Genomic DNA, 18,261 nt, shown 5'->3' on the forward strand with positions numbered 1-18,261 from the left:
TGTGGGCGGCCCCGGGGGAGCTGGGTGGGCGCCACAGGAGCTCGCTCGGCCTCTGCGGGCGGGTGGGTGGAGGAGTGGGCAGGTGGAGGAGCGGGCAGGTGGAGAAGCTGGCAGGCGGATGAAGGAACAGGTGGGTGGAGGAGGGAGAGGGCAGGCGGAGGAGAGGGTGGAGAAGCGGGCAGGTGGGTGGAGGAGTGGGCGGGTAGATGGGTGGGCGGGAGGGCGGAGGAGCTGGAGGGCAGGTGGAGGAGCGGGCAGGAGGGTGGAGGAGCGGGTGGAGGAGAGGGCGGGTGGGTGGGTGGGTGGGCGGGCAGAGGAGCTGGAGGGCAGGTGGAGGAGCGGGCAGCAGGGTGGAGGAGCGGGCAGGTGGGCGGGTGGGCGGAGGAGCTGGAGGGCAGGTGGAAGAGCAGGCAGGAGGGTGGAGGAGCGGGTGGAGGAGAGGGCGGGCGGGAGGAGGAGCAGTGAGCACAAGGTGTGTCAGACAGGGTTTGCCCCAGAGGCCTCGCTGGGAGGAGGAGCAGGAAGAGGAGGAGGAGGAGCACATGCTGGCTGGCGGAAGCTGTCTCCCAGCGATGCCAACGACATCTTTACCGTGGTTTTCTCTCTCTCAGCTGGTGTGTTTTGTTGTTCATACATTTTTAAAGGTTCTGCCGTCAAAGGAGCTTGGGAAACACCAGGTCAGGCAAAGAGAAGCAGAGACATTATTACAGGACCTCTCAGCCATCAGCCGATCACACAAACTTTGACCCTACAGAGGGGAACTGGAGAACGGGCTTTCCCGGGATTCCGCCTGCACAGATCCTCCTGGAGAAGCTTCTCCCGGGACACAGGGGCCACCGGGCAGCCTGCTCCCTCCCTCCGCTCAGGCTGCTCTGGCCCTGGGAGCCCCGGTGCCCGGGGCCGGACGGGCAGAGAACAACCCCGGAAGCAGCCCTCCACGTGGCTCCTGGGAGGGCGGAGTGAACACAGCCCTCTCTGGTTTGAGGGTTCTTCCCCCTCACCCCCACACCCCTGCATCTACAACGCACCCACCCCACCCCCCCGCCCACCCTGGGACCACCTCTCAGGTAGGCTACTGCTCCAGGACCGACCTCAGGACTGCTGCTCCCTCCCATGGCCTCACACATGTGTCAAACACAAGGCCCGCGGGCCAAATCCAGCCCGCCAGGCCTTGCAATGTGGCCCGCACCGCGCTGTCATCACTGCACTCCGCTGTCAGTTTATGACATTGTCAGTTTATGACTGTTCAGTAAACCATTCGGCCCGCGATTTAGGCTGGATTTTAGATTTTGGCCCCTTCTCTGATTGAGTTCGACACCCCCACTAGAAGCACCCAGGGGTCTACCCCAGCAATTTGGGAAAACTCTTATCCCTGAATCTACACACACACACACACACACACACACCACAGACCCGGAGAAGAGAGCCGTCTCTGCCTCTCCCGCTGCCGTGCTCACTGGCTGTGGAAGCAAAGCCACCTCCTCTCGCTGGTCCAAGAGACACAGTGGGAGCTGCTTAGTGCCTCACAGAACGCCCCCCCCCCCCCAGCCCACCAAAGCACGCCAGGGCCCCTAGCTGCCCCATGCCGAGCTCGGAGCCAGGCAACCTGTCCTCACATCCCAACACCTCAGCTACCGCCTGTCTCCACCGGCCCTGCCACTCCGCGCGGCCACGCCTTCCTCACGGTCCCCTCAGCGCCTTTGCACAGGCTGCTCTAAGGCCCGGAGTGCCATTTGCAGCACCGCTTGGCCCAGAAAGACCAGGGACAGCCTCCTGGAGCTGCCCCCGCTCCCGCCCCCAACCATTCCCTGCTTGGGCCCTGGTCTCCCTTCTTCTTATGAAATCACTCAGTTATGGAAACAAGAGAATCATATACCAAACACTGTGCATCCAGCTCTGCTTAAGAATAAGGCATAGGGCCTGACCAGGCACCTCAGTTGGTTAGAACATCATCTCCCCTACACCAAGGCTCTGAGTTCGATCCCCATCAGGGCACATTGAAGAATCAGCCAAAAAAGTAAATTAAATAAATCAACCAATGAATGCATTACTAAACGGAACAACAAATCGACCTCTCTCTCTCTCATCAATATATAAAAATCTGAAAAGGACATTACATGTATTATTAAGGCCTTCCTGAACTCCTTCCCAATACCCCCCCCCCCCCCCCCCGCCCCATTGCTTGCCCCAGGGTCACCTCCCCTGAATTTGGGATTCCTGAGGGAGGAATCTTTGCCTATCCTGATATCCAGCCATAATGTGTATTCAATATAATATATATATATATATATATATATATATATATATATATATATATATATATATATATATATCGTGTTTCCCAGAAAATAAGACATCCTCCAAAAATAAGACCAATTACAGGTTTCCTTCTGAGTGAAATATAAGGCATCCCCCCCGAAAATAAGGCCCCCCTAGGCTAAACATGAGAGATTTGGTCCACTGATTCTGAAAGAAATGGAGTCACAAGAAATTCGCCAGGAAATTCAGGAATTGGATTGTTATGATATTCCAGAAGATGATGACATGATTGTCATTGAATAAATGAGTAAATTCTTGATACTGTAGGATTCACAGTTTGTCTGGTTTGTGTTGACAACTACCGTACTACCGTACCGTATACAGGTAATAAATTTCCTTTATTTTCATTTAACAATAAATTCTTCTTCATGGAAAAATAAGACATCCCCTGAAAATAAGACCTAGCACATCTTTGAGAGCAAAAATTAATATAAGACACTGTCTTATTTTCAGGGAAACAGGGTGTGTGTGTGTGTGTGTGTGTGTGTGTATATATATATATATATATATATATATATATATATATATATATATTCCCCCCTCCCCCCCACAGAGAGAGGGATAGTTAGAAACATCGATCATCGATCAGCTGACCCCTGCACATCCCCTTCTGGGTATGTGCCCAAAACCAAGGTACATGCCCTTGACCGGAATCGAACCTGGGACCTTTCAGTCCGCAGGCCAATGCTCTATCCACCGAGCCAAACCGGTCAGGGCAATGTATAGCTTTTTCATTTTTTTTTTTTTTTAGCTTTGTATAAATAAAATAACTGGTTCTCCTTTCCTCACCCCACATTGTTGGTGATAGTTATTGGAGGTGATAGGTGCTGGTCTTGCTCATTTCTATCCGCTGGTGAGTCCGCTGGTGCGTGTCCATTCTGCTGGTGACCAGCCATTCCCCGTGCAGCCCAGAGCCTCATGCCGCCCCCTTAGCCCACGCACCAGTCAGGTCTCTCCCCGGGAACGCGCTGGGAAAGGGACACGCCGTCTGCAGCCTCACTGCTGCTGCTGCACTGCTCTCCCCGGAGCTAGTACCAACTACCCTGATGGCAACCTGGTTCTGTCCCTCAGCCCGGCCCAACGAGCCTCCGCCCATGTCCATCCCCCAAGCAAATGACTCTTTGTCGTCCAGCCAGTCCATCCCTTCCCTCACTGCTGCCCTTGGGCCGTGAGGGCTTCCCCTCTGGGCCAGCCGACACTGCGCACCGTTCCTCCCTGAGCCCGTTTCCCCGGACACGGAGACCCCACGGGAGCCAGCAGCAGGCGAGTGAGGATTCCGGGAGAAAAGCATGAAAACGAGCAGGAGCTCCATGAAGAGATGCTGTTGTGATTATCCTCGGACGCCGACCACCTCGTCACTCAGGACGACTTCGCTGTGGCCACAGAAGCCCCAGTCCAGCCGGTGGGAGGAAACGGCCACTACTGGCCACGTAACTGGGACGTCTGAGCGATGTCACTCCAGGCGTGAGGGCTCCAGGACTGAGCAGGAGCTGGTCCATCCCGCTCGGGGCCACTCCCCTCCGTGTCAGTGGCCAGTCTCCAGGTGGGGGCTCCAGGGCGACATCCATCCAGCTTCCCAGCATTCCTGCCCCCGTCCCCGGCGGTCCTACATGCCCACGCGGGAGCCACGGCCAGCACCCGCCCTGCTCCTCAGAGCGGCTTCTGGAAGCAGCGTCGGAACCCCTGGGGGCTCCTGGGAAGTGGATCCTCAGGCCCTGCCTCACCTCCCAGTCAGAGGACAAGGCCCTGGGCAGCACCGCTTTTTGGAAAAACCTCCAGGTGAGCCGACTGCACACCCGAGTCTGGAAAGTGCTGCACACAAACGTTTTCAGCTGCTTAGACAGTTTTTTAAATATATTTTTTTATTTATTTCAGAGAGGAAGGGACAGGGGGAGAGAGCTAGAAACATCAATGATGAGAGAGACTCACTGATCGGCTGCCTCCTGCACACGTCCCACTGGGGACCAAGCCCAAAACCGGGCATGTGCCCTTGACCGGAATCGAACCTGGGACCCTCCAGTCCGCAGGCCGACGCTCTATCCACTGAGCCAAACCAGCCAGGACGAGCTTAGACCATTTTTAAGTTCTGTTTTATTGAGAACCATGGAAGGTAAAAACTAACAAAGCCTTTCAAAGTCATCAAGTCCCTTTCAAAGACGGGGAAGCAGGCGGCAGGGAGGGCTGCTCCAGGGCCCGCCCAGTGGCCTCCAGCCGCTCCCCCCAGCACAGCCTCCTCCGTGCACTGCCTCAGGGACGTGCCTCGGGGCCAAAGCGCCAGGCTGGGCCACACCGGCCTCGCTCAGAAGGCGACCTGGCCTGGCCTCTCGGTTGCTCACACAGCAGCTGGCCAGGACCCGGAGGAGCGGGAGGCCCTGTGGGGGATGGGGACCCCCACACACGCAGACCCTCTGCCCCCTCACCCTGACCCGCCACGGGGTCCCCAGAGCCAAGAGCTACAGACCAGGCCAGCCTTTATTCTGTACAGAGCAGGGCCGCGGGCCGAGGCCCTTGATTCTCAGGCTGTGTCAGAAGGTGCAGCGCTGGGGGCACCCAGACTGGACCCCAAAGTGACAATAAGTTAGGGGGAAATTCTCAGGCTGTTGTCAGGCTGGAGCCAGGGTGGGGTGCCACGTGGGCGTTCCAGCTGCCCAGCTCAGCCCTCCCGGGAAGGCAGCTCTAGGACAGCACGCCTCATGCTGAAACACAGAGCAGGGAGAGACAGAGGGGTCACGGGTCAGGAGGTGGCAGGGGAGGGGTGTCCGAGGGGTCCCCAGAATCAGGGAGGAGAGGCTGGGAGGTGGGGCAGGGACTTGGGGGAGGGTCAGGAGCCCGCAGACCCAGGGCAGGGCGGGGCAGGGCAGGGCCCGGCTCTCACAGGTCTCACTGAAGCTCCTGCAGATTTTCGTAATCTGGGGCACCCTCTTCCTCCTCTTCCTCTGCCTCCTGGGAACTCAAGGTGGCTGTAGGGCGAGGGGAGGTTGGTCTTCACCTCACACACTGTCCCCCCACCCAGGGAACCCCCGTTCCCGCCCTCCGCCGGCACACACCGGACTCAGTCCTCTCGGTGGGCTGCAGGTCCTCGGACACGTTCACATACTCCCGGCTCCCATCTGCGGGGACAGGTCAGAAGGAGGGACGGCCACACTGGGCGAGAGGGCAGAGGACAGCAGCCCGAGGGGGACAGAGCCACCGAACGGCTGTGGGCACGCCACACTGGCAGTGGGCCGGGGTGGCAGGGCCAGGGGAAGGGAGGGCGCTGGGGGCACCGGCCACTCACCCAGAGACAAGTCGGCACTCTCCTCGCTCTCGGGAACGTTCACATAGTCCTCCCCGGACTCCACTGCGGAAAAGCAGCGGGCAGGCTTACCCAGGGCCCTGGGCAGACACCCCGGAGCTCCCGCCCGGCCCCAGACTCAACAAAACCAGCCAGGACTGCTGCTCCGACACCCAGAGACCGGCCCATAGCGGCCCAGAGGGAGGCAGGGAGGCGCCCACCAGTGCAGCCAATGGCCCGAGGGGCAAACAAAGGCGTGGCAATGGCGAGAACGGGCGGTCTGACCAGAGCGGATGAAAGGGGATGCGACCGAGAGAGGAGAGATGGCGTGGGCAGCGCAGAGCGGCGGGCTGGGAGGCACGTGTGGAGGGAGACCCCCAGGGCTGGGCCCATCAGAGGGGCCACCGCCCGGCTGGCCCTTCCTCCCACCTTGGTCCTAGTCCAGCGGTTCCCAGCCTTCCTAAGGCCGCGGCCCTTTCACACAGCTCCTCACGCTGTGGTGACCCCCAGCCATAACATTGTTTTCATTGCTACTTCGTAACTGTAATTTTCGTTGCTACTTCATAACTTAATGAAAATATCTGTGTTTCCCGATGGTCTTAGGCTTTATAGTCGGGACCCACAGGTTGAGAACCGCTAGCAAGGCCACCTAAGACCATCAAAATCAAAAAACACAGATATTGCCTAAGCCGGTTTGGCTCAGTGGTAGAGCGTCAGTCTGCGGACTGAAGGGTCCCGGGTTCGATTCCGGTCAAGGGCATGTACCTTGGTTGCGGGCACATCCCCGGTAGGGGGTGTGTAGGAGGCAGCTGGTCGATGTTTCTCTCTCATCGACATTTCTAGCTCTCTATCTGTCTCCCTTCTTCTCTGTAAAAAATCAATAAAATATATTTTTTAAAAATAAAAAAAATAAAAAATAAAAAACACAGATATTTACAAGACAATTCATAACAATAGCAAAATTACAGTTATGAAGTAGCAACAAAAATAATTTTATGGTTGGGGGTCACCACAACATGAGGAACGGTATTAAAGGGTCGCGGCATTAGGAAGGTTGAGGACCTCTGTCCTAGCCCCTTCGGAGCACATCTTGTCACCGATGCCATCTTGTTTCTCCGTGAGCATGTGGACAAGACAGGCTTGGGAGCCGGACGGCCCAGGCTCAGATCCAGTTTCACCACTAACTGACCTCGTGACCTCAGACCAGCCCTCCTGCCTCGCTGGGCCTCAGTTTCCTCGTCTGTGAGGTCGGCTGAGTGACCCCCATCTCGCGGAGGTGCTGCGCGGACCAAGGCCGCGAACACTGAGTGTGAGCAGTGAGCAGTAAGTGCCGCCGGCGTCTGTCAGATAAGCCAGCGCCGCCATCGAGCAGACGGGAGGCTAAGGCACACAGGGAGGGACAGGCCCCGCGGCCCCTGGGGACGGGGAGGCTTCACAGGCTCACAGGCCTGGAACTCTTAGCAGGGCACAGTAGGTCCTCAGTAACGTTAGCTTTTTCATCATGACTCTCCCTCGCTGGCTGTCGTATCAGAGGCGCCCAGGAAGTAGCACAGAGGAGTCGGGGAACGAAGGAAGAAAGGAAAGCACTTGGGGCAGACGGTGTGGCGCTCGGAGAGTGGGGACAGCTGGGGATCTGGTGGCAGACGCGGCTGGCATGTAGCAGGGAGGCCCGAGCAGAGAGGAGCGTCAGGGACCCTGCAGATCACAGACCCGGAGGAGAACGCCTCCCAGGCAGGACGTGACCAAGCACAGAGGGAAGAGCAGCTCAGAGGAAACAGGAAGCAGAAGGAAAATTCCAGAAGCACAGAGACACAAGGAGAGAAGCGAGCATCGGTATCCCCCAGGATTCACAAGGCGGCGTTGCCTCTGTGAACCAGAACAGGAAGCTGTGAGAAAGGAACATTCGGAAATCAGGAGAGAGCTTTCCGACAGGAGGAACAAATGAAATGAGGGGACAGTCCAGGGCCGAGGAGGAATAAAGTTAAGGGAGTCTTGCAGACGATAAAAGGAGAAGACAGAGGAGAGGCAAAGGGGGCATTGAGGAGGCCGGAGCCGGAAGCCCACCCTCTGAAGGCCAGAGCGCTAGGAGAAGGGAAGAGAGAGGACAGAGGGTGGCAGCATCGCAGAAACGCCCGGAGAGCAGAGCGAGGGGCCGCGGCGGAGAGGCCGGGCGGCGGAAGGCCACTCACTGGAGAAGGCGCTGTCCCGCAGGCCGGGGTTGCTGGGCGCGGCGGCTGCCGGGACGGCGGTGCACGTGGCCGTGGCCGTGGCCGTGGCGGGGACGGGGTCAGGGAGCACCTCTCTGCGGAAAGCCAGGGGACGGGTGAAGGGTGAGCGCGGGCCGCGGCCCCGGCCCCGTCCTCCCAGTGGGCACTCACAGGTAGCCCTCGTTGTGGTAGTCCTCCTCCTCGTCGTCATCATCGTCCTCACAGGCCGGCTCTGGGGAGGACACGGGGTCAGCCCGGCCGGCCAGGCCCAGCCCCCCGCCCCGGCCCCCCGCCCCGGCCCCGGGGCCCAGACGCACCCTCGTTCTCATAGCTGGCCACGCTGTTGGCTACAGAGAGAGGGCGAGAGGGAGACTGAGCCGGGCGAGCGGGGGCACATCCTCCGCCAGCCCAGCCCCGGCCCCGGCGCCCCGCTCCAGCTTACTGCCGTCGGAGTCCTGCCGGGCGGACGGCATGCGGTGGGAGCCCCCTGGGGGCCGCGGGGATCGCCTGGGGGTCAAAGGCAGAGGTCACGCCTGGGACGGGGCTCTGGGGCCAGAGGGGCTGCAGCGGGGAAAGAAGGCCCCCATCCCAGGAGGTGGGGGGTAGAGAGCGGGACTTGGAGGGGGGGAGGGAGGGGGGGCAGGGAGGGGTTACTTACGGGATCGGGAGCAGGTCTGGCTGGCTCAGGGGTGGACAGGAGGTCACGGCAGCCTGTGGCCAGGGGGCTAGTGTGGCTGAGGACACAGGACCTAGCTGAAGGAATGACTCCAGACACAACGCCCCTTCCCTCAAGGCCTCAACAGCGGCCTAACCCCCTGAGGCCCCTGTGCCCTGGACAGGCCTGCGGGCACCCACAGCCCTCCCCGCCCCAGCTCAGGTCCCGGCCGTGCGGGCAGCCCCCGGGCAGCCTGAACAAGGGCACACACTAGCTCCCACACCAGGACTCTCCCCCCCACCCCAAGGGAGAGGGCCCTCCGAGTACTCACGAGGCCTCTTGATCACGATGCTACTCGGCAGGCTGGCGGGAGAGACAGCGGGTAAGGGACCAGGAGACGCCCCGGCCCAGCCCGCCAGGGAATGAGGGAGCTGCCTGGCCAGGGGGCACTCACCTGTCGGGCACAGCACTGTCATAGGTGTCTGCGGAAGAGACGGCCGGTGAGGCAGGAAGGCAGCGAGGAGGGGAGGGTGACAGAGTCGGGGGCACGCAGGAGTTAAGGACAGTTAGATGAAAAGAGGCATCCCCGTCCTCCCTGTCCGTGTGTCCGGGCGTCCGGCCACCCCACCGGCCCCCACTCACCGGGCAGCTCTCGGCAGCGCACGCAGAGCGCCAGCAGCAGCACCGCCAGGAGGGGCAGCAGCAGGAGGCCCAGCACCGGGGGCAGCAGGTTGGCCGCCTCCATCTGCAGGACGGAGCTCGGACCCGACCTGCTGCTCGCTGTACCGCCAGCACAGAGCTGCAGCAGAGCAGGCGCTGGGCAGCGGGGCGGGGGACCAGCGGCACCAGGCTGGAGCCCGGCAGGGGCAGCCGTGTCCTCCTTGGAGCACCTGGATCCCCGCCCTGCCCCGGGCTGAGTGCGCCTCGGTGCTGGCCGAGGCCCCAGGGCAGTCAGGCCGGGGCCTGGGCCGGAGTCTGGGGCACCAGCCGCCCTGCGCGGACCCTGCACCCAGGCCTACCTGCCCCTGGGCTCGGCGCCCGCCTCTCCTCAGCGCCTGCCCTCCCGCCTGCGGCAGGAAGCTGTGGTGAGTGCCGGGTGAGGGCAGGAAATCATCAGGCTCCTCAGCCGGCTGCACCTACCCCCTTCCCACCCCCACCCCGCAGTGGGGAGAGCGGAGGAGGCCCGGGAGCCACCAGGTCCTCCAGGTCTGCTGGTCCCCGGACCAGGGCACTCACACCAGCGGACAAGGACGCGCAGCGGCAGGCGGCCAACAGCGCCTCCACAGCGGGGCCCCAGGAGGCGGCAGAGGGAGGCTGAGCCCGCACAGGGCCCACCCCGCACCCCAGCTGGCCTCCCACAGGGCGGGCCCTGGGGGAGCAGGGGCGTGACTCACAGTCACAGGGAGCCAGCTCACTGCAGCCTCGCTCTCCCGCCCAGGAGCCCGCAGAGTGACCACGGGCCTCCAGGAGCCTTGGGACTGAGGGGGCACCCCACATTCCAGGGGAAGGGGGTCATAGCACCCAGAGACTCAAGCAGGCAGGCAGGTTCTGGCTACAAATTTTATTCAGTACAAATAGCACCGAGCCCCGGGGGCTGCTGCGGGGGGGGGCCCTCCCGCACCCCATCGCAGCCCTGGCCGCCCGTGTAGTGTGGACCTGGAGCGTGCCCAGGCTCCACTCAGAAGCCGGGCCGGCCGAGTTCGGGCGGGCGCGGGGTGGCTGCGGCCGGCGTGGCCGGCGTGCAGGAAGCGGCCGGCCCTCAGATGAGCACGCTGGACACGGGGACCCGGGTGGAGCGGCCTCGCTGCGGCACCACAATGCGGTCGTCCTCGGGGCCGGCCTCCTGCAGCAGACCTGCGGGGAGGGTCAGGCCAGGTCGGCTGGGCAGACAGACACCGAGCCTGAGGGACACACGGGCGGTGGGGATGGGGGCCCAGAAGGCAGCAGCGTGCTGCCAGGCAGACCCGGAGCAGGCGAGGGAGGCCTGTGGACCGAGGGGCCAGGTCACAGGCCTGGACACAGGGGCGGCCTGGAGGCTGGCAGGAAGGCCCACTGACCCTGCACGTGCAGCTGGGCCCGCCGGCGGTCGCCCTCGATGAAGATGGCGGTGCCCAGGAAGGCCGCCCCGCCCAGCGCGCCGATGAAGGCGCAGAGCATGAGCGAGAACTGCAGGGCCCGGAACTCGGACAGGAAGGAGGGGGGCCAGTTCCGGCGGAGGCGGTCGGACATCTGCGGAGAGACGGGAAAGGGAAAGCAGGAGAGAGTCTTGGAAAGGGCGCCCCAAACTCCAGAAGAACAGACTGGAGCCGGGGAGGGGAGGGTGTCTGGAACCCAGCGAGGTCCAGGCCTCCTGTGGAAACTCAGGAAGACAAATCCTTCCGTCCAGCTGAGGGCCCAGGGTGAGAGGTGCGTGGCCCAGAGCGGGGCCTGACCTTCCAATGCCCGCCGGCCGGTGCCAGGAACCCGGGTGCCCGACCCCACCCAGCCCGGCCAGCGGGCAGTGCTCACCAGGCCGATGAGGTAGGGGCTCCCGGCGTCACCCAGCAGGTGGGCCAGCACAATCTGGAAGGCCTCAGCGGTGGAGCGCCTCGTAGGGATCACCACGTACTGGGGGCGGGGGAGACACACACACACACACACACACACACACACGGCAAAGATGAGGCCAAGGCTTCAACCCACGCAGAGGTCAGAGGTGAACCCAGCTCAGAGGTGTGCTGGGGTAAAGGGGCTGGCAGGCCAGGCTATAGGCCCATCTGGGGCTGGACGGCGAAGTCACTCTGGGGCCAGACGGGGTAAAGGCAAGTGAAGCCTCCCACCCTGCTCCCTGCTCCCAGCAGCCTCTGCTCCAGCCCTGGGACGGCCCACCTACTCACCAGCAGAATGTCTGCCACGATGGCCCAGTTCATGGACAGCAGTGTCTCCCCAATGAAGATGAACACCTGGGGACCAGGGCGAGGGGGAAGCAGGGTTGAGCTCGTCACAAGAGCAAACACATGGAGGCCCATCCGTTAACTCATTGGTCCTCACACACCACATGAAACAGGAGCCACTACCATTCCCCTTTACAAACGGTGAAGCGGCACAGAAAGGTTAAGTCACTTGCCCAACGTCACACAGCTCGGAAGGGCAGGACTGAGATTCAGAACCAGGCATTCCTGCTCCAGCGCTGGCTGTGCACCACCATGCTGCTGCCCCAGCCTGCCCCCGCGCCCCCTCCTCCCCAGGGCCCTGCCGGCTACTCACGTAAGTGGCCACGATGCTGCCCCGGGCACAGGCCACGGACAGGAAAAGGAAGGGCGCGGAGCCCAGCAGGCCAGCGGCGCAGACCAGCGGGTCAGCCCGGGGGTTGGCGTGGCGGAGGCGGCGGCTGATCTCCACGCCCAGGCCCACGCCCAGCACACCGGTCACGCAGGTGATGAGCCCAAAGATGAGGCTGGGGGCAGAGGGAGGGACATGGGGGCGAGTCTGTCCCCCCGCCAAGCCCCCGGGCCTCACTCCTATGGCCCGGAGAGGAGAGGGACCCCAGCACCCTCACAGCCCAGGTCCACCCGCACAGCCGCCCCCGGTTCACCACGTTCCCCCACCGCCTCCCAGACCGGGACACACTCCGGGGGGACAGGAGCGTGTGGGACTGAGACTCAGACGCTCCGGTCTGGCCTGGGTCACCCTCTTCCCACGCCACCCCGGCCCGAGGCCCCCGCCAACCCCCCCGGTACCTGTCAGAAGAAGAGCAGGAGTCCCCGGGGAGACAGGGCGGCGTCTCCCCCAAGACCACGCGGGAGCGCAGCAGGAAGGCGGGGGCCCAGAGCGCCAGGGAGCCCGTGACGAAGGCCACGGCGGTGAAGCCGAGGGAGGACAGGACGAAGCTCGGGCTGCGTCGGCGGGAGGAAGGGAGGAAGTCAGGCTCCACTGAGGTCCAGGCAGCCCAGTGGTCGGCAAACTCATTAGTCCACAGAGCCAAATATCAACGGTACAACGATGGAAATTTCTTTTGAGAGCCAAATTTTTTAAACTTAAACTTCTTCTAACGCCACTTCTTCAAAAGAGACTCGCCCAGGCCGTGGTATTTTGTGGAAGAGCCACACTCAAGGGGCCAAAGAGCCGCATGTGGTTCCCGGGCCGCAGTTTGCCGACCACGGAGGTAGTGGACTCTGTTCTCCCTTCCCGGCTGACTTTCTGAGGTCAGGGCACTGGGTGTGGAGGCTGTCCTGGCTCCCAGGATCTGGGCCTGTAATTCCAGCAGCTGCCACAGGGGGCGGAAGTGACTGAATTACTGGCTCTGATATTGGGCCAGGAGACTGGAAAGAAAATGAAGACCAGCCGGGTAGCTCAGTAGGTTGGCACATCTTCCCCATATGCCTAAGTCATGGGCCTGATCTCCAGTCAGGTCCCACACAAAAAACAAGCGCATAAATAACTGCAACCACACATCCATCTCTCTCTCTCTCTCCCTCTCTCTCTCTTTCTCTCTCTAAACGAATGACGACTCCCACATAAATTTCAGCCCAGTTGTCATGGCCAGGGCCTCCCTGGGGATCTAAGATGTGGGGTTGGGATGGAACCGGACTCACTTTCTAGCCAGAGCCCGCAGATCCGCCCGCCACGAGGTGGGGCTCAGGGGAGGGGAGTCCGAGTGGCGCTCCACGGCCCCCCGGGGCGGCTCCCGCACCACCAGGAACAGCAGCAGCACGGCCACCACGCCCAGGCCGGGCGTCACCTGCGGAGAGAGGCTTCAGGACGGCCAGCAGAGGCACGCTCAGCCCTGGGCCGGAGAAAGGGGAGGTGTGTAAGGGCGACTCAGGCCCCCAGACCTCACCCAGGGGGTAAGTGCCTGCTCCAGGGAGGGGGGCGCCTCTGGGGCCACTCCCATTCCTGCAAGCCTGACTGCTCCGCCCTCGGTAGCAGCACCCTAACTTTCTCTGGGGAAACCACACCCCCGACTTCTCTAAACCCACGTGGTTCAAGTGGGGAGCAGGGCTGTACCCCAGACTTGGCCAACTTCCCGGCCTGGGGCCTGATTCCATGAGGGCAGGCATGTGACCACGTTCACCTAACCAGACACCAATGGACTATTGCTCAAGCACTCGGGGCCGCGTGCTCGGGAACAAAGGTGGCAGAGAGGACAGCAGAGCTCAGGAGGGCGGCCGCATGCCTGCCTGTGGGCGCCTGGAGCCGGCTGTACCTGCAGCTCCCCCTCCTTTCCTTTCTGAGAGCCGATGCCATCCCGTTTGGGTGCCTGCACTTACAATGGGCTCCGTCACCTACAACCAAGATTCTGTGGAGCACATGGCTGGTGCGGAGGGCAGCCAGGCCTGCAGGCTTGGCAGAGCAAACGCTGCCTGGACATGGGGTGTCTGAGGTAGAGAGGGGGAACCGGTGAACGTGTTGCTGACCTCCCCCTAGGCTGTGACCAGACTCACCCTCAGAGCCCAGTGCCAGTCCCCAGCCACGTCCTTCACTTTGGAGCCTGCGATGTAACCCAGACCACTGGGGCAGGGCGGGAGAGAAGGGACAGCGGTCATGCCCAACGCCAGGCCCTCTGCCTCCCCTCAGGCAGGCCCAGGCCACTCACCTGCCCACTGGGATGGCGAAGTAGAACACACTGAGCATCCGGCTCCGCTGGTCTGCCACGAAGAGGTCAGCGATGAGCGTGGGCGCGATGGTGGAGTAACTGGCTTCCCCGACCCCCACCAGGCCCCGCGTCAGGAGGAGCAGCCAGAATTGCTGGGGAACGAGACAGACGGGGGTGGGGGGTGGCACCCCACCCCGCAGCCAGCCTCCCAGCCTCCCTCACCAGCCACTTGTGGGGGGGTGGCAGGGGTGGTGGGAGAGGCCAGGGTTTTAGAATCAGAAGGCCCTGAGCTCGCATCCTGGCTGTGACTCTGAGAGAGCAACGTAACCTCTCTGAGCCTCAGCTTCCTAATCTGGAAAAGGGGGTAACAACTTCTTCACGTAACCATTGTGATGACTGGGTAATAAAAGATCTACTCCTTACCTTGTGCCCAGGAGGTGCAAAATAAATCTTACTTTCTCTCTCGCCTACCCCTCCCCATCGTGTATCACCATCTTAGGCGGGTTTCCCTGTCTAGCGAAGACCCCCCAGCTAGGGAGCGGGTACCATCACCCAAGGAGTGTGCCGTGAGTGCCTAGAGCAGAGGACAGCATCCTGGGCGGAGAGGAGGACGGGGGGGGGGGGGGGGGATTAAAAGAGCAAAGCAGCAGCGGGAGGCAGGAGGAACACCCGAAGGAAGGATGGCGTCACAGAGGGTAGAAGGGCTGCCAGAAGGAAGAAGTGGGTCAACAGAGCCAGAGGCTCCCAGGAGGCCTAGTGGACAGCATCCTGGGCGGAGAGGAGGACGGGGGGGGGGGGGGGGGGGGATTAAAAGAGCAAAGCAGCAGCGGGAGGCAGGAGGAACACCCGAAGGAAGGATGGCGTCACAGAGGGTAGAAGGGCTGCCAGAAGGAAGAAGTGGGTCAACAGAGCCAGAGGCTCCCAGGAGGCCTAGTGAGAAGAGGACTGGGAAGTAGGAGCTGCATTTAGCAACCGAGAGGTCCCTGTTGACTTTGGCAACGGAGGGGGCAGCTCGGCGGGCTGTGCTCAAGGGCGCGGGCAGAGGAAGTGCGGGCAGAAGAGCCTCTCCCGGCTGCTCCTTCACCCAGACGGGGCTCGGTCAGGGCCGCTCAGGAAGTCTGGCTGGGAAGGGGAAGGGGAAGGGAAGGGGAAGGCGGGCAGAGGGCGGCCCAGGTGAGCCTTGTCCCCGGGGGAGAAAGAAATGCCAGTGTGCAGTGCTGAGTGGAAGGAGCCATGGCCGGGGGGTGATGGAGAGAAGGCTCTGAAAGGAAAGGGGAGGACGGGGTGGGCAGAGTCAGGCAGGCAGGCAGGGGGAAGATGGCAAGGACCAAGGAAGACGCCAGGACTCCAAAGAGCAGAAGCAAAGACTGATGGGGGAGTGGGGGCCGGAAGCGGGAGCCATGGTGGGACCTCACCTCTCTGGGGATGAAGGACGACCCCAGTGTCACCAGGGACCAGAAGGCAATGCCCCCGCACATGAGATACTTCCGATTGTACCTGTCACCCAGGTAGCCAAACACCGGTGCCAACACCATGTAACTGGAGATGAACACTGAGGGGAAGCAGAGAGTCACAGCCAGCCCCCGCGCCCCTCCCCCGCCGGCTCAGGGCGGTGAGGAGGGGGATAACTCCCCACCCGGCAACTGTCCGAGCCTCCTGCAGGGCCAGTCCAACCCCCCGCTCAGTGTCTTCCAAACCTCCCACCTCAGAATGGACGGACCAGCTGACTCATCCCCTCCTCCCATCCAGCCAAGAACAAAACCCACACCCCCCCCCACGGCCCACACTGCCCCCACCCCACGGCCCACACTGCCCCCCACCCCACGGCCCACACTGCCCCCACCCCACGGCCCACACTGCCCTGTCCAACCTAACCGCCCCCACCTCTCCCACCTCACACGCATCCTGTCCTTTCTCTGCACCCCACTGGCCCGATGGCCAACCTCAATACCAGCTTAGGTTTCTGGCAATGGCTGTCATTTCTCTCTAGAACATTCTTTCCTCTCCCCTGAGCTTCACAGAGCTTAGGAAGCTTAGGCTCCAGCTCAGACACTTTTCCAACCACCACACATGCAGTCTTTACCGCGTCTACCATGTTTTCACATAACGCTATTCCTACAGAAAGTTGTCTCAGGACCAGTGTGGGTTTTATGGCCGTGGCCCCCTCAGGCTCGGCAGAATGTCAGCTCCGTGCGCACAGGCACTGCCTGATTGAACCCGCTGTGTTTCCGTTAACATCTGGCCTAGCTCCACGGACATGTGTTGGGTGGAAAAGTGACTGGGGCTGCTTTCTCCTCCAACTCAACGACTCTTCAGACCGTGACCTATGACCCCGTTCTCATTTCCCTAGACCTTGCCTCAGACACTTCCAGCCCCTCCCTCGGCCTGGACTGGAGCAGAGAACATTGCGAGACCTGGACTCACACTCCTCTCCTGCCTCTCGCCTGTGGTATGGCCCGGGGTCAAGTCTCAGCTCTTCTCCAGGCCTCCGTTTCTTTATAGAAACGTGGATGACACTCGCCACTTCCTCTACCAAACAGGAATAACGTCTACCCCTCGGCTGATGGAAGGCTCTGAAGACTTAATGGGCATAAAGGGTCTTGGACAAGTTTTGAGGGTGTCACCACCACTCCCTCCATAGTAGGTGCCCAGGAAATCAGCGGAGGAGGGAGGGGAGGAAGAGAGGAGCTGGCCCTGTCTCTGCCTCTCTCACAAATCCCCCAGTTCTGAACAAACAAAACTCACCCCTCCCCTTCCAGACACCCTCGCCCGCCATTACTTATGGGGTGCGGCCATAAGTGTTCTCAGCGGGGGCCTGCACACTCCACAGGCATCCCCTCAAGTAATCCTCCCCAGGAGGGGGTCTGGGCTGTTACTGGTTCCATCGCACCCACAAGGGAAGAGCGAGGTTGGGGCCTTGCCTGCCATCACCCTGTGAGCGGCTCGCTGACATGTAAGCCCGGGTTTGGCTTCACCCTACCCTAAGCGGCTGCTCTTCCACGAACCCAAACGCTCAGAGCAGCATCGGGCATCCCTTCCCCTCGCTGCGCCCCCACTCCCCGCGCCCGTGCGGCCCCTGCGGGGGCAAGAAGGGGGAAAGCGGCTGCTGGGCGCCAGCGGGGCCTCCGCTCACCGGTCTGGATGAGGCCGGAGCTGCTGTCCCCGATGTCGAAGAACTGCTCGATGTCCGGGAGGACGCCTGGGGAGGAGGCTCAGGATGAGACCCGCGAGGCAGCCCCAGCGTGGGCCCCCATCCTCCCCCCCGGACCCCCAGGAGCCAGTACCGGCCACGGTGAAGCGGTCCATGTAGTTGAGGAGGTTGATGTAGCACAGCACGGCCACGATGAGCGCCGACTGGGCCGCCGACACGCCCGTGATGCGCTGCAGCTTCTCCGGGTCCGGGACCTCCGGGGCCTCGGGCTTGGGGTTCGCCAGGGAGCCCGGGAACCCCGGGGCGCCGGGCGCCGGCCCGTCGGCGGTGTCATCGGCCTGGCTGAGGAAGGGCTCGTGCTCGGACCCAGCCATGGTCCCGGGGCCGCGCCCGCCCGCGCTCTGGTCCCACCGGCGATGCCACCTGCGGGGAGAGGAGGCGGGGAAGGGAGGCTGGAGGGAGCCCGGGCGCCGAGGCGGGCAGGAGCCTCCCGGAGCGCGGCGGGGATGGAACCCGGGCCCGCCCCGCTCCCCGGCCCGCAGACCCCGCGCGGAGGGGGCGCGTGGAATCGGGTGACGTCCGGGGAGGGCTGAGGGGGCCGAGCAGGGCCTGACCCGCCCCGCCCCCAGGGGAGCCACCCTCACCCCGGGCAGGAGCCCCCTACACTGGCTGCCGCTCAACCCCAGCGCTGCAGCACGGCCGCCGCCATGATGCCGAGAAGCCAGTCATGTGACGACGGAGCCGGGGCTGCGGCCGCCGCCGCGTGCGAGCCGGTGACACATGACCCGCCCCCTACCGCTGAGGCCGCGGCCGCGCATGCTCCCAGGACTGCGCCTCGGGCTCCCGCCCCACGTGACCGCCGCCTGTTGCCTGGGTAACCGGGGCGCGCGTCTCAGGCTCCGCCGGACCCCGGCGCGCGGGAGCGCCTCGGCCGCGGAGACCGCCGTCCCAAAGGCAGACAGAGCTCCAGCAGCTACTACAAGGGGGCGATGGAGAAGAGGGGGCCACCCCAGAGCCATTAATAACCTGGACTCCGTGTGACACCCTGCCCCACCCTTTGTCCGCTTTCTTGCTCCTCAG

General features: G+C 62.6%; 2 protein-coding genes across 3 annotated transcripts; both read right to left on the reverse strand.

Moving 5' to 3' along the window:
* Positions 1–4,191: 4,191 nt before the first annotated feature.
* Positions 4,192–9,348, reverse strand: LAT (linker for activation of T cells). Its single transcript, XM_084880964.1, has 12 exons — positions 9,098–9,348; positions 8,910–8,937; positions 8,787–8,818; positions 8,459–8,534; positions 8,243–8,307; positions 8,118–8,147; positions 7,972–8,032; positions 7,783–7,895; positions 5,597–5,659; positions 5,367–5,429; positions 5,195–5,279; positions 4,192–5,015 (listed from the first exon to the last, which is right to left on the reverse strand). The coding sequence occupies exons 1-11, from the start codon at positions 9,198–9,200 to the stop codon at positions 5,200–5,202; spliced, it is 714 nt and encodes a 237-aa protein (XP_084737090.1). The 5' UTR covers positions 9,201–9,348; the 3' UTR covers positions 4,192–5,015; positions 5,195–5,199.
* A 655-nt stretch (positions 9,349–10,003) lies between these two features.
* SPNS1 (SPNS lysolipid transporter 1, lysophospholipid) lies at positions 10,004–17,976 on the reverse strand. Of its 2 annotated transcripts, none has more exons than XM_084880962.1 (13): positions 17,846–17,976; positions 17,315–17,604; positions 17,164–17,229; positions 15,446–15,582; positions 14,031–14,182; positions 13,879–13,945; positions 13,030–13,175; positions 12,175–12,330; positions 11,702–11,891; positions 11,332–11,397; positions 10,964–11,062; positions 10,513–10,684; positions 10,004–10,309 (listed from the first exon to the last, which is right to left on the reverse strand). In XM_084880962.1, the coding sequence occupies exons 1-13, from the start codon at positions 17,908–17,910 to the stop codon at positions 10,215–10,217; spliced, it is 1,701 nt and encodes a 566-aa protein (XP_084737088.1). In that variant the 5' UTR covers positions 17,911–17,976; the 3' UTR covers positions 10,004–10,214. The 2 variants fall into 2 exon arrangements, with proteins under 2 accessions (XP_084737088.1, XP_084737089.1); XM_084880963.1 differs by having other exon boundaries at positions 17,826–17,950.
* Positions 17,977–18,261: the final 285 nt, after the last annotated feature.

This window comes from Pipistrellus hanaki (genome assembly GCF_964339955.1).
Source record: "Pipistrellus hanaki genome assembly, chromosome: 4".
Lineage (NCBI taxonomy): Eukaryota > Metazoa > Chordata > Mammalia > Chiroptera > Vespertilionidae > Pipistrellus > Pipistrellus hanaki.